Source organism: Hemicordylus capensis, chromosome 1 (assembly GCF_027244095.1).
Source record: "Hemicordylus capensis ecotype Gifberg chromosome 1, rHemCap1.1.pri, whole genome shotgun sequence".
In the NCBI taxonomy this organism is placed as follows: Eukaryota; Metazoa; Chordata; class Lepidosauria; order Squamata; family Cordylidae; genus Hemicordylus; species Hemicordylus capensis.
The window spans coordinates 46,956,726-46,972,434 of NC_069657.1; the positions used below are offsets into that span (position 1 = coordinate 46,956,726).

The following is a 15,709-nucleotide window of genomic DNA, read 5'->3' on the forward strand; positions in this document are numbered from 1 at the left end:
GTAGAATACAGGAGGGGTTTACCATTGCCGCCTCCTGCACAGTATGAGCTGAGTTCTTTCAGCATCTTCCTATATTGCTGCTGTCCGATATAGTACCAGTGGGGATTCGAACCGGCAACCTTCTTCTTGTTAGTCAAGCTTTTCCCCACTTCACTACTTAAGGTGGTGCTAGCCTAGAACACACCCAATATTCCCCTACAGGAAGAGAGTAGTAGTCGTAGTTCAAAAATGATTGACCTATTGTGTAATGCATGGCATAGTGAGTCCATCTCCTACACCATTTTGAATTCTTTCTCTCCTCAGTACTTTCTTTTCTTTTCCTTTCCTCTTTGAAGGCCTTGTGTTTTACCTTCTTATTTTGGAGTTTCTACAGTGGTATCTACTCTTCCTGCCCCCAACCAGGGCAATAGTTCGTTTCTTAGTGGTAGTACTGGCAACCATTTTCAGTATTACTATGAGACAGGAAGGCATCCAGTCTGGAAGAGCCCAAAGTGGGGGAAAGCAATTTCTGAACAAATGTTTCCAGGGCAGCTGCTTCTGTTTGTTCTCTGACTTGGCAAAACTGATTTATTGAAATTAAACATTTTCAGAAAGAGACAGATGTCAGGTGGACAACTGAGTTTTAAAACAGTCTTTGTTTCCAGTTTGCAAAGTGGGAAAATGATTTATTTATTTTTGCGGGGGGGGGGGGTGTTGTTTGTTTTTTAAGAAGAGAAATGACTTACCTAAATTATTTATGGGGCAAGAGGTCTAGGTCTGTCTCAGATTTCAGCCTTGGGAGGTTGAGGTCATTTCATCCCTTTAACACCTTAATTATTTTCTTGAGGATGGGTTTTAAAAAAAAATTCTTTTGTTTTTAACCTTATTCCTCCCAAGGGCTTGATGTAATTAGCACAGCCAGATCTCTGGACTTCTTGTCCTCCTCTTGTCTGTGTCAGCAGCCAGTGTTCAGCCAAAGTTGGGAACGAGTTGTCTGGTTAGTCAGTCCTGTGCTACTTGGCTTTAATGTTTCTGGGAAGCATCTGCACCTTGTAGCTTCTACCTTTGCTTGCTGGGAGTCTTCAAAGTATGGCTGTGAGGGCCAATTGTCATCCTCACTTTTCCTTATATTTATTTATTTGAAATTTCTTGTATACCTCCTCCTCCAAAGACTCTAGGTGGTGAACAATAACCATATTTAAAAAAAAAATAAAGGGCAAAAGCCTGGCGAAAAAGATGGGTCTTAAGAAGGGAGTTAAAAGCCACTAAGGAGGGGGCTGAATGAATCTGGGGGGAAAGCATGTTCCAAAGAAGAGGGGTGGCCACAGAGGAGGCCCTACTACGGGCCCAGGCACTACGCACCCAGGCACTGCACACTACACCAATATGTGACCTATATTGTAACTTTGGGTTAAAAGGAGAAAATCCTTCAATTGTGTGGTGTGCTGCAGGTTTTGAACACTATCAAGTTGAAGCAGTTAAAGCATTTTTTGTCTCTTGATTGTCTTGTCATTCAGCAGCTAAAATAACTATTACAATTACCTTCCTAACGGTAACATTTTATGAAAACTTGATGCAATTCAGAGCCATTTTCAGGGGGTCCTTAGCAGTGTTCCCTGTAACAGGGATTTCCAGATGTTGACTACAACTCCCATCTTCCCTAGCTGCCATCTGCTTTGGCTGGGGATGATGGCAGATGTAGTCAACAGCATCATGGAATCCCTGCAACTGGGAATACTGGTTCTCAACTAACGGTCTGCTGTGAATCCCTCCTACATGAGTGGGTCCTGGGAGAGTTGTTCCACCACCACCTCCATGAGAAGGCAGTGGGCATAGGCTAGATTAGGGATTCTCACCGTTGGATCTCCAGATGTTATTGGACTTCAACTCCCATAATTCCCAGATACAGTGGCCTTTGGCTGGGGATTATGGGAGTTGAAGTCCAGTAACATCTGGGGAACCAACATTGAGAATCCCTGGGCTAAATGGATTTGGGAATCAGCAGTAGATCCTTTGGAGGACTCTTAGCAGCTGCCCAACTGCATAAGAAAATAAGAAGAGTCCTGGTGGATCAGGCTCAAGGCCTATCTAGTCCAGTACCTTGTTTGAATTTTTGACTTTTATCCATGAATTTATCTAAACCCCTTTTAAAGCCATCCAGGCTGCTGGTAGGCTGGCCCTGATATACTGGCCCTGATGCAAATAATGTGGGAAATCATCTTAAGCATGAGAAGGATTTACAGCCATGCCACTGGCATAGAATACTTCTTGACAGAATGGTTCAGATTTGAATTTATTTTTTTAATAAATCATCATATGTATTCTTAATCTTTCACGAATGAACTGACCAGTTGCACTGATCAGGGGTAAGCAACCGTGGCTCTCCAGTTGTTGTTGAACGCCAACTCCCATCATCCCCAGCCATAATACCTTGTGACCAGAAATGATGGAAGTTGTAGTTCAACAACAGCTGGAGAGCCAAGGTTGCCTACCCTCATGTTAAGCCTTTACTCGGGGCTCTTCAGCATTAGATCTGGGTATGCTGACACGTCTGTCAGAGTCCTGTTTGGTAATACCACACTTCGCACAAACGAATGAACCATCCTCAGGTTTAGGAAAAGATCCTCCCTTAGAGCAAAGTAGTTCACCTACCAAATGGCAGCTACATCAAGCACCGTGTACCCGTCACTAATCCCATGCATGGCAGCTCTCACGAGAGTTTGCGAGCAAGCTTCTGGCAGGGTGTTTTGAGTTTATATTTGCCAACATGATGGACAGCATTCTGGTGCCAGAATGCTCCATGCCAGGGCTGCTGCAGATACACAGACAATCCTGGGAGTTATTTGCACACGGCTTCATGCTGTGGGATAAATGTTGAGCGAATCTACTTCAAACTACACTCGCGGCATTGAGGGAAGCAGCCCAGTTTTGTTTTGATGCAAGTTCACATGGCATGCCTCCATGTTTTCCTTCTAGCCAATGGGGGTGGGGAGGAGAGAGAGCGCTTCCTAAAGAGCTATATCTGCATTTCCAAAGAGAGTATACCACTTACCATGCTAATGATTCTACGTTTTCAGAAAAAGTCACTTAAAACCAGCATTTTAAAAACCCAGAAATACACCGAGATAAGCTAGAATTCGGAAGACAACGCCCAATTTGTGTGTGGAGTGCTTCCAAGGATCTCAAAGGGACTTCAGGATACGTTTGGCTGTTGTGTGAACACACACTCTCTCTTCCGAAGAAGATTCGGGGTAACAGCCCTGTCTGTAAAGCCTGCTGGTGCTGTTAAGGAGCAGTTATGCAAACAGCATAGAGATGTGAAGGCCAGGTGTGGGGTGGCGGGACTTGAGTGTTGTCAGTATTTTCCCAGGCCCTCGCATCTCTAAAACAGTGTTACTGCAGTTATTCCCATTGTGGTGGATGGGAATACAGTAATGCTGTATTCAGTACAGAATGTAGTAATGCTGCTTTCACAGCTGCTCATTCTTAACAGCGTTGTGGCTGTCTGCATGTCTGTAGCAACCTCCACACGGGCATTCCAGATTTGGGAAACTGTGCATCATGTTGACCACGTGTGTGTTTAAACATAAGAACAGCCCTGCTGGATCAGGCCCGATGCCCATCTAGTCCAGCATCCTGCTTCACACAGTGGCCCACCAGATGCCACTGGAAGCCACAGACAGGAGTTGAGGATGTGACCTCCCTCCTGCTGTTACTCCCCTGCAACTGGTACTCAGAGGCATCCTGCCTTTGAGGCTGGAGGTGGTCTATAGCCCTCCGACTAGTAGCCGCTGACAGACCTCTCCTCCATGAAGTTATCCAAACCCCTCTTAAAGCCATCCAGGTTGTTGGCTGTCACCACATCTTGTGGCAGAGAATTCCACAAGTTGATTATGCGTTGTGTGAAAAAGTACCTCTGTTTGTTGGTCCTAGATTTCCTGGCAATCAGTTTCATGGGATGACCCCTGGTTCTAGTGTTATGTGAGAGGGAGAAGAATTTCTCCCTATCCACTTTCTCCACACCATGCATGGTTTTATAGACCTCTATCCTGTTTCCCCACAGTAGTCTCTTTTCTAAATGAAATAGCCCCAGGTGTTGTAGCTTTACCTCATAAGAAAGGTGCTCTAGGCCCCTGATCATCTTGGTTGCCCTCTTCTGCACCTTTTCCAGTTCTATAATGTCCTTTTTTAGATGTGGTGACCAGAATTGTACGCAGTATTCCAGGTATGGCTGCACCATAGTTTTGTATAAGGGCATTATACAAAACTAGAGACCTGAGTTCCAATCCCCATTCAGCCATGAAACTAGCTGGGTGACTCTGGGCCAGTCACTGCTCTCTCAGCCTAACCTACTTCACAGGGTTGTTGTGAAAGAGAAACTTAAGTATGTAGTACACCGCTCTGGGCTCCTTGGAGGAAGAGCGGGATATAAATGTAAAAATAATAATAATTATTATTATTATATTAGCAGTTTCCCCCCCAATCCCCTTCCTAATGATCTGCAGCATGGAATTGGTCTTTTTCCACAGCTGCCACACATTGTCGACACTTTCAACGAGCTGTCCACCACGACTCCAAGATCCCTCTCCTGGTCCATCACCGACAGCTCGGATCCCATCAGCATATACCTGAAGTTGGGGTTTTTCGTCCCAATGTGCATCACTTTACACTTGCTAACACTGAACCGCATTAGCCATTTTGTCGCCCACTCCCACAGTTTGGAGAGATCCTTTGGAGCTCCTCACAATCCGTTTTGGATTTCACTTCCTGAACGAGTTTGGTATCATCTGCAAATTTAGCCACCTCGCCGCTTACCCCTACTTCTTGATCATTCATGAATAAATTAAAAAGTACTGGTTCCAGTACAGATCCCTGGGGGACCCCACCTTACTTCCCTCCATTGCGAAAACTCTCCATTTATACCTACTCTCTGTTTCCTGTCTTTCAACCAGTTAGCAATCCACACATGTACTTGTCCCCTTATCCCATGATCGCTAAGTTTCCTCAGGAGTTGCTGATGAGGAACTTTGTCAAAAGCTTTTTGGAAGTCCAGTTATACTATGTCAACTGGATCACCTTTATCCACACACGTGTGTGTGTGTGTGTGTGTGTATAATTTTATTTATTATATTAAATATAATATGATATTTATTATATTATCTTCATTTTTATTATTTATTTTCTATTATATTAAGTTACACCAGGGGTTCTCAGACTTGGGTCCGCAGATGTTGGGCTACAACTCACATCATTATTTTCCTCTTCTTGAGTGATGCAGATCAGAAAATATAGAGCAGAAGGCATGACAGCTAGAGGGGAAGAGTGTTCCTACTCCTGAGTACGGAACAGGCCTCCCTGGTGAAACAATTAAAAATAATATTGAGGCCTTTTGATGGCTAGTCACTGAAAGGTCTGTTCTCAGTGGTTGGTCAGAACTGTATTAATCCCGTTACAGGCGAGAAGGGCACAGTGCCAATTCAGCTGTGACTCACTGAGGAGCTGCTTCTAATCTAGAGTTGGAGGGAGTTCTCTCACTCCCTTTTGCTTTCTAAAAAAGAATGAGCTGTGCTATGGTCTCTGTTTCTAACTAGTACTATTCCTTCTGATACTTTACAGAGTGATCTTGTACAACAGACTGGGCCAGAATGTTTAGGCCTTAGTGCTGGTTGGCACGATACAGTCAGCCAGTCTGTCTGTTTCAGCTAAAGGCCATCACAAAGCGATGCAGAACCAGTTAGCTTGTAATTCAGGGGTTCTCAAACTTTGGTCCTTAAATCTTGTTGGGCCATTGTGGCTGGGCATGATGGGAATTGTAGTCCGACACATCTCGGGACCAAGTTTAAGGACCCCTGTTTTTTAAGTCAGTGCCACTGCTTCAGCCTCTGTTCCTCCTCTTCCCTCCCATCTCCAGAGCATAAGAAGGGCCCTGCTGCTGGAGCAGACCAAAGGTCTGCAAAGTCCAGCATCTTGCTTTCCGTGCTGGCCAACCAGAGGCCTCCAGGACAGGGGTGCACAAGTCAAATACCTTGGCGTGCCGGAACCAACCATGACTTGGTAGGCAGAGGCCAAGGTAAATTTTCAGCACATTAATGATTACATTAAAATTAATTATTAAAAATATTAATAAAAGCAAGTATTAGTTACCCACAGCATGAGGAGGGAAGAGGAGGCTCCTATCAACCTTTCCTCTTTCTTGTCCCCCATGCACTTTCAGTGCCTTCAAAGGTCAGTTTTGAAAGGCGTCTGACCAGTGTTCTCTCTAGTTTTTTTCATCTGTGTGCGGAACGAGTTTTGTTCTGGGCGGCAGTATCAAGGCAATGTGTGCACACCTGCATTCCGAGTGGGGCCTTCCCGATTCAACCCGAGCAGGATCTAAAACTGACTGAGCGGACATCAAAAAACATGTGATTGCACACACATGTGCAGCACGCCTTAGAGGGAACACTGGGGCTGACCCCCACCTGTTCCATGGGGCAAGGTGGCATTTTGCACCTCAGCTCAAGCACCACAATACTTTGGGGCAGCAAAAAAGTCCCTGTGGGCTTTATGTTGTGCAGGCCTGCCTAGGACAAGGGTGGGCGAACTTGGCCCTCCAGCTGTTGTTGAACTACAACTCTCACCAACCCCAGCCACAATTTATTGTTGTGCTTAGAATTCCACAAGTGAGGTATGAAGGCAAACACCCCCACCACAGCAACAAATATACAGGTGAAACTCAAAAAATTAGAATATCGTGCAAAAGTTCATTAATTTCAGTAATGCAAATTAAAAGGTGAAACTGATATATGAGATAGACGCATTACATGCAAAGCGAGATAAGTCAAGCCTTAATTTGTTATAATTGTGATGATCATGGCGTACAGCTCATGAGAACCCCAAATCCACAATCCCAGAAAATTAGAATATTACATGAAACCAATAAAACAAGGATTGTAAATAGAACAATATCGGACCTCTGAAAAGTATAAGCATGCATATGTATTCAGTACTTGGTTTGGGCCCCTTTTGCAGCAATTACTGCCTCAATGCGGCGTGGCATGGATGCTATCAGCCTGTGGCACTACTGAGGTGTTATGGAAGACCAGGATGCTTCAATAGCGGCCTTCAGCTCTTCTGCATTGTTTGGTCTCATGTCTCTCATCCTTCTCTTGGCAATGCCCCATAGATTCTCTATGGGGTTCAGGTCAGGCGAGTTTGCTGGCCAATCAAGCACAGTAATCCCATGGTCATGGAACCAGGTTTTGGTACTTTTGGCAGTGTGGGCAGGTGCCAAGTCCTGCTGGAAAATGAAGTCAGCATCCCCATACAGCTCGTCTGCGGAAGGAAGCATGAAGTGCTCCAAAATCTCCTGATAGACGGCTGCGTTGACCCTGGACTTAATGAAGCACAGTGGACCAACACCAGCAGATGACATGGCTGGATGATCATCTAATCACATAGGAAGCTGCCGTATCCTGAGTCTGACCATTGGTCTATCTAGCTCACTCAGTATTGTCTTCACAGACTGGTAGTGGTTTCTCCAAGGTTGCAGGCAGGAGTCTCTTTCAGCCCTATCTTGGCGAAGCCAGAGAGGGAACTTGAAACCTTCTGCTCTTCCCAGAGCGGCTCCATCCCCTGAGGGGAATATTGGACAGAGCTCACACTTCTAGTCTCCCATTCAAATGCAACCAGGGCAGACCCTGCTTAGCTAGGGGAACAAGTCATGCTTAGTCACATGGTCGTGACTAAGGCACATTTTAAATCCTACATTATATCTAGTATTTAAATCCTGGTTAGAGAGTGTATGTTTTTCAACTCGTATAATAATTGGTACATGTGTAGAGGAATCTAATGCTGAAAGTATCATCTGAACTCGCCCTTTGGCTTCTGAACAGGAAGACTCCATGTTGATTGTCATCAAGACTCATGGACAATACTGCCTGACCAGCCCTAATCTTGTGAAGAAGACTGTCCCCTTTCCTGAGTGCCATCACAATTGCATAGAGAGGCATACTGTCTGAACTGCCCCAAACACATTAATGAAATGCTGCTTTAAAATAGTATTTAATCTGTGTGTAGAGAGGGTGGTTTGGATGAATTGCCTCCCCACAGCAATTGTGCCAGGAGGATGAATGTGGTGTGGATGAATTGAATTCTGATCCTGTACAGTAAATATATAATACCTTGATAGTATATTGACTGTAATTCTTGAACGACTGTAAATAAATAGGTAACGTTCTTCAAACATTCAGATGTATTTTACTTTTAAAATATTCCCACAATCTAAAGATAAACATCACCCAGGCAAAAAATAATGTCTACGCTTCAGTGCATAATTAGAGCTCTTGGATGGGGCAGTATACAAAAGTAATAAATAAATCTTGGAATAAAATTTGACTTGAGTCAGCTTCTCACATCTTGACTCGGGCGGTCATACTGTCATAAAGTGACTCTCCCCTGTTAACACTTGCAGAGTGAGCATTTCTTCTAAATGCACCCCCTGCCACTGTGAGAGTTGGCATCATTGGCTGACATGAGAAAAATTACTTAAAGTAGTCCTATTGAAATTAAAAGGGCAAGTCAGGCAGTTTTCTTCATCATATCAGCCACTGTGTCCTGGAGACTGAGGGCCAAAGTCAGCCAGGACACTGGAGAGCACTGCTCAGATATCCTGTTCTTCTTTTGTTTTTTTAAAAAAACAAAAGCATCCATTGTGGGGTGGGTGTATTTTGATTGATGAGAAATCAGTGATGGGAGGGAGAGTTTAACCCTTCCCTCCCTGTGCTGTTTTCCTGATTAAAAAATCCCTGCATCCCTTAAGATGCAATTAGCCCTGTGTGGCGGGGCAGAAATAGTACCAATATTGTGCTGCTGTCTTTTTTTCACCATGAAGGTGAATGGCAACTTTGGGTGAGCGATTTTGATGACTGAAATAGTGTGAAGTTGGGGGAGGGATTAAACACCTCCAGCTAGTCTGCGCCAGTCAGAATTGGGGTACCCCATGGTTGCTTTGAACTACGAAAAGCAACACACAGAGCTCTGATCCTGGATCTCCTGTGTCTCTTCTATTCTGTTCATTTTATTTTAAAAAAATTGTTTGTTTATTTGACATTTTATGAATCAAATACAATTCATAAACATAATAATACAATACAGGGTTATCTATTTTGGAAAGGACATATTTCAAAAAAATATAATGACCATTGTAATATGATGAACATCTTGGTGATTGTAGGTATAATTAATCAAAGGGAACCAACAAATAATTAAAGGGTCAGAATGAGAAATTCACAAAGTGACGACTGTGTTAATTTGTTCATTAATGCTCATTTCCAGAGTCTAGCATACCAGCAGTCAAGGTCCAGGAGCGCCTTGCTTTTCCAGTGGAACGCCATTTCCATCTTTGTGCTGTTAATCCAAATTCAATAAAGTATTTTGTCTGTTCTCTTTTGGTCCTGACAGGTGAAGTTCTTTAGGCCACCTAGTGGCACAGTGGGGAAGTAACTTGCCCATTGAGCAAGAGGTTGCTGGTTCGAATCCCTATATCGGGTACCAGTGATATAGGAAGATGCTGAAAGGCATCATCTCACACTGCGCGGGAGATGGCAATGGTAAACCCTGCCTGTATTCTACCAAAGACAGCCATAGGGCTCTGTGGTCGCCAGGAGTTGACACCGACTCGATGGCTCAACTTAACCTTTTTGCTTCAGAAAAGAGTGCTGGCAGCAGTCATGAAAGTATTGGCTCCTGCTTCCAGATGTGTAAACAGCCATTTGCTTATCTGGTTAGTAGAATTGCCTTCGTAGAACTAAGCAAGATACTTGAGTAGGTTGTAATTATTAATTAATTCGGCTTTATTTGTTAGCCACCCCAGAACAAATTGTTCTCTGGGTGGCTCACAGCACAGCATTAGAACATGAAATAAAAACATATAACACATTAAATCATAACAGACCAAAAGTGGGGGGAAAGAAAATACAATATTTCTTCTTTGTCTTCCCTTTCAGACTGTTGGTGTAGCTATGGGTTACTGACGGTGGCCGAATAACTTGTGTTTTGCTTTCTTTGGTTTTGTGTGTGTATTTGTTGCCGTTGAGGCTCTCCCTCCCAGTGGAGCAGCAGCAGAGGGGGAGTGGACTACCACTCTTTTTAAGCCCCCTGCTTCCCATGCTGTGGCTCCAGTCCAAATTGGGCCCTCACAGCTGCTGTTTACGTTTTTTTAAAAAGCATGTCGGGCCAAGCTATGCATCTAATGTAACATTCAGTTTGGCTGTTCATACTATAGTGACGGAGCACACTTGGATGTATTGTGCTGGAGCAATGGCTGCATCATTCTGCAATACAGTCCGTTACTTGAGCAGCCATGGCTCCATGGTAGAGCAGAAGGTTCCAGGTTCCATCCCTGGCATCTCCAGGTTCATCAGGAAGAGACCCCTGCCCTGTAACCTTGGAGAGCTGCTGCCAGTCAGGGTAGACAGTACTGTGCTGGATGGACCAAGGGCCTGACCAGGGGTGTAGCAAGGTTGGAGTGGGCCCAGAGACAAGATTTCAAAATGGCGCCCCCTCACTGAAGCTCAGCATGTGCCACAATAGAACATCATCCTAAATTATTTTTTTAAAGGTTTTGTAAATTGTGGATGATGCAAGTCATTTAATGGTACTAGAGGAAGACATGCTGTTCTGGTAGCTCCAGGTCTTAACATGCACATCAATTTCGGAGGATGAATACAACTGAAGGAAGCCCAGGCAGGTGCGCGGCTGGGGGAGTCAGTCATGTGACTTGCCTCTGGGGGGACCCCCAAAGGCAGTGGGCACCCAGACAACGGTCTCCACTTGCTCTATTTTCTTTCTTTATTTATTTACATTTTATATCCCGCTCTTCCTCCAAGGAGCCCTAAGTACTACATACTTAGGTTTCTCCTCACAACAACAACCCTGTGAAGTAGGTTAAGCTGAGAGAGAGTGACCCAGTCACCCAGCTAGTATCATGGCTGAATGGGGATTGGAACTCAGGGCTCCCCGGTCCTCGTCGAGCACTCTAGCCACTGTGACCACGCTGGCTCCCTATTCTAGTTACGTCCCTGGGCCTGACTTTGTATAGTGGAGTTTCCTGTGTCCCTAGAACTGGAACATCCCATTGGCCAAGGCAGCGACTCTTCCAAAGTCCTTACTGTCCCAGGGGAATGTGATGAGAAAGGGCCAGCTCTCCGCAGACTACAGGCATCAAATTCCCTCCTGCCTTCTCTAAAGCTCTCCTTGAAACAAACTATTCCAATTCCTTCACCACAGCTAGCCCCGCTCCTTAGTAAAACAGCAAAGGGACCAGCGGTCTTCCTGCTGCTCTCTCTTCCTTTCGCTGTGGGAGGGGAAGACAGGCTTCAGGTCTTTGATGTGCAGCCCTAGTAAACCCATTGATGATGCCTTGTGTGTGCGCTGATGTGAGTCCGGACCAGCTCCAGCTCCCTTTGAAGTGCTCCAGCGATCAGGATGAAAGTGGGGTGGCGGGGAAGGAGTCCCTTCCCAAGCCATCAAGCCCTAATTGCAGGTAATAGTGCCTCTCAGTATCCCATATGGGGAGGGGAGCATCCCTGTTTTCCTTAATCCTGCAGCTACATTCTGGGCTCCTGCGGCGAAAAGGAAGTAACCCACAGGGAACAAGCTTGGAGAACTCTGCACATAAGGAAATAGCTTCTAGTGGCAAGATGTGATGCTTCCGCAGAACAGTTCAGAGGAGATTGGTGAAGAATATACTAAAGCACAAGAACTCTTTTTCTAGGGGATATACCTTCCTTAGTTTTTTTTTTTTAAAGGTTTGTAAAGATTTCCCCCCCTGTATCTCTGGCCAATTCCCATATCATCTTTTCATCTATAAGGTCAGAATATGTACAAGAATGCACCTTGGTACTGTGAGAATGACTGTGTGATTTCCTTGCATTCATTTCTCAGTGCTTAATATCAGGATGGGGGCGGGGGGTGGAATGCAGTTGTGTGGCAATTTCAACTTCCTAGAATGCAACAGTCCGTATGAAAGAGAGTGGATCAGGTTTTTCACTGAAACTTTCAGCCACGTTTGCTTATGAGGTTAAATGATGGACACTGAATTTGGAAACCCTGCTAACTGAGCAAAGAGGCATCTATTTAAAGTAGTGATTCTCTTTATTTAGCACAGGGAGAACAACTGGCCCTATCCAGCCCCCGCACAGCATCGCTCCAATGGCTGTTGCTGGTATCGTATCTTATGTTTCTTTTTTAAATTGTGTGCCCTTTGGGGACAGGGAGCCATTTTACTTTAAAAAAATTTTTTTTATTTAATTTATAGCTATGTAAACCGCTTTGAGAACTTTTGTTGAAAATCAGCATACGAATATCCGCAGTAGTAGAAAGTGGGGATATGGTTGTTTAGATGGAAAATGTGGTGTTGTATAACAGCATGCACGGTGTTTTACAAAGCAATAAATGAACCTCTCTCTCACTTAGATGATCTTTAGGAGCCCTGCTCTGTATTTATATCCCCTCCCTCCATGTTTGAGATGCAATGACTTTCCAGTGGTGGCTCCTTTGATTGTAGAACGTTCTCCCAAGAGAGCTTACTTCACTAATAAAAACTCAGGTTTTTAGTTTAAAAAATACTGTTTGTTTAATTTTATGGTTTTTAAATTATTGTATTGTTTTAACTTGTATATGTGGTGTTATATGTTGAACTGTTTTAACTTTTATATGTGTTTTAATTGTTGTTAGCCGCCCAGAGATGTAAGTTTGGGTATAATATATTTGGGTATATTTATTTATTTAAGTATAAATTTAATAAATAAATAAAATAAATAATGGATTTCAGACCACATTAAGATCTTGCTGTTTCTAAGGGCATTTGGGGACAGCAGGCTTGTTACTGTGTTTGGCATTTTTCAGCTCTGTTCTATTGCTACTGGTGTGGTGATTGCATTGATGCTAATTTGGTTTTTATATTGATGTTAAGGCAGATCCTTTAGGACAGACAGGTGGGTTATACATATTGCAAGTAAATTAGGCCTTGACAGATTTCTTTCAGATTTGGGAGCCAGACAATGACTTGACAAAATTACCAGACTTAGTGACGGCCATTGTGGAGAGGCAGAGTAAATGGACTTTTCTTCATCCCCTTTACAAGTAACAGACTTAGACAGAAACAGGGTTGCCTGGGACAAATAAAAATGTTATTATATAACTTTGTCTCTGAATATCCTAGTTTAGGTGCCTCCATTAAATTTCTAGGAGTCATGGCTCCTTGGCATCTGGGATTTGTCAAAACCTGAAGTAAATAAAAAATAAGCAGAGAATATGTGCTTGCCCCAAGAACTTCACAATCTACTGTCCTGAGCCATTTTTGGAAGGGCGGTATATAAACTGAATAAATAATAATAATAATGTTGTAGACAGCAAGGAGAAGAAGGGAAGCAAGGGTAGCAAGGGATGAATAGGAACAAAAGCAACCATGTGCAATTAGATATTTTTGGTTTCAGCTGGGGAATGAGGACCCAAGAGTGAAACTTGCTTCTCTTTTAAGTCGACTTCACAGACATGGGGGTGGGGGAATGTGCTCAGAAGTCATTGGAGCCCAACTGGATGAGATGTTGAGAGTGCTAAGATCAGATCTCCTGTCATCTTAATTCCACACACCCATCCCTCCAAGCAACCTTGGAATGGCCCAGTTTGGAGTGGGACTGATGTGCTTGGAAAGGGGGAAGCTAATCCTTTCTTATGTGCCATTTCCCCAAGTTAAATTTCTTTCCCCCCCTTCCAGCCTTGTTGGTAGATTTCATAATATCTCGTATAGGAATAGACTGAGTCAGTGTGGAAATTTGGAAGTTGAATCAGTGGACCATGTTCTTTTGTGTTGTCATTTTTATTGGGATATTTGTCAAGAACTGATTGTTCCTATTGTGCATAAGTATCAAGGTAGATCTAATGATCTGCATGTTTGAAACAGACTTTGAAACAGCAGTTAGTAAGATTTACGAAAAAAAGTGTGAAATTAAAGCCTGCCCAGTCTGTGAAAATGGGGAAGGGATCTGCGAGCAAAAAAGGAGTTATTTACAAAATTACCTGTACAGAATGTGGTGAAAATTATATAGGGGAAACAGGAAGACAATAGGTTACTAGATTCACCTAGCAGGTGCCAAACATATAAATAGAGAAAGGCCATGGTCAGTTCCTATGAAAAATAAACACAATGGAAAAACAATGCCTCTTAAAGTAAGCATCTTATGGCAGTTCCAGACAGCCCTGGATGAATCTCATTACTTAGATCCTTTCTGGTCTGGCTTCTGGCTGGACATGGGACGGAAACTGCCTTGGTTGCTCTGGTGGATTACCTACACTGAGAGATAGACTGAGGGAATGTAAACGGCATTACAAACTTATGTTGAAAAGTAATATATAAATATTCTTAATATATGGTAATATCTTGTACCTGTGTATGTGCAACGAAATCATCCCTGCATCTAAGCATTCATGAAATTGGAGCTGATGCTCCAATTCAATTCATTGCTGTCTTTGATTGCCAGATTTCCACTTCATCTGACGCTGCTTCCCTCAAAGAAGAAGAAATGCCACCATCTAATAAGGTCCGAAACCTGAGGCGAAATGGACGGGCTATGCCACGTCGGCAGAAACGCCGTTGGCCATCACAACATGCTGCAAAGAACCAGTTGGCATCGCTCCAGCCAAGTGGCTCAGTCCAGGAGGAGAGCACACCCTTTGTGCTGGACTTGCAGAACCTGCCAGGTTTAGCCGATGTGGACCTGAGTGCTCAGAACCCAAACATACAGGTAGGCTTGGGGGCTCTTAGGGCTATATTTGTTGGACTGGGAACAAAAAAGCAGTAGCTGACATCTTGAACAATAAAGCGCTTGCATAAGGAGCAAGGTTACATTGGTGCAGGAAGGTAGCATAGTTGCACCAGCAAACCCAAGGATTTTGTGCAGAAGTTCCTTTTAGAACAAATGAGATGTGAGCAGTTGTGCACTGTTGTGTAAGCATGCTTGCAGTAGGGCAACACTAGTCTGCAAGAGGAGAGCTGGTCTTTTGGTAGCAAGTATGAATTTTCCCCTTTTCTAAGCAGGGTCTGCCCTGCTTTGCATTTGGATGGGTGACCACATGTGAGTTCTGTAAGATACTTCCCTTAGAGGATGGAGGCATATCTCAGTGGGAAAGCTTCTGGTTGCAGGCAGAAGGTCCCAGGTGCACTCCCTAGCATCTCCTGGTACTGCTGCGAGACACCCCTGCCTGAACACTGGGAGCTCTGCTGTCAGTCAGTGAATATAAAACTGAGTTAGATGGACTGATAAATGCACCCAACCAGTAAACATTGGCTGGGAATGCGCTGAGCTCCAGAGGGCGAGCATGGGGCACTATCACGCGTGGCACATGCACGACGGGGCCGCCAGGGATGGGGTGGAACGTGGGCCTCCATTCCCCAGCTCTGCTGCTGTCTTTCATGCCCTGTTTGTGGGCTTCCCATTTTCTGAAGGCATCTGGCTGGCCCCTGTGAGAAGCAGGATGCTGGACCAGATGGGCCTTTAGTCTGATACAGCAAGGCTTCCCATCCCTTGTGTTCTCCACAGAGCACTCTAGGTCAGTCTGTTCTTAATTGGAATGGGTCATAGGGAAGAAGGAGGCACTCTTAGGTAGGGATGTGCACGAGTCGTTGTGTGCACATTCGGAGTGGCAGGAAGTGGGTGCTTTAAACGTAGGCAGGCAGGTCTGACCTGCC

At 44.3% G+C, this 15,709-nt stretch overlaps 1 protein-coding gene across 2 annotated transcripts in view; it reads left to right on the top strand.

Moving 5' to 3' along the window:
- ISM2 (isthmin 2) overlaps window positions 1–15,709 on the top strand; it is a 55,580-nt gene that overhangs the window by 22,605 nt on the left and 17,266 nt on the right. For both annotated transcript variants that reach the window (XM_053286198.1, XM_053286199.1), the window contains exon 2: window positions 14,502–14,765. In XM_053286198.1, coding sequence (XP_053142173.1) covers window positions 14,502–14,765 — 264 coding nt within the window. The remainder of the gene's footprint in view (window positions 1–14,501; window positions 14,766–15,709) is intronic.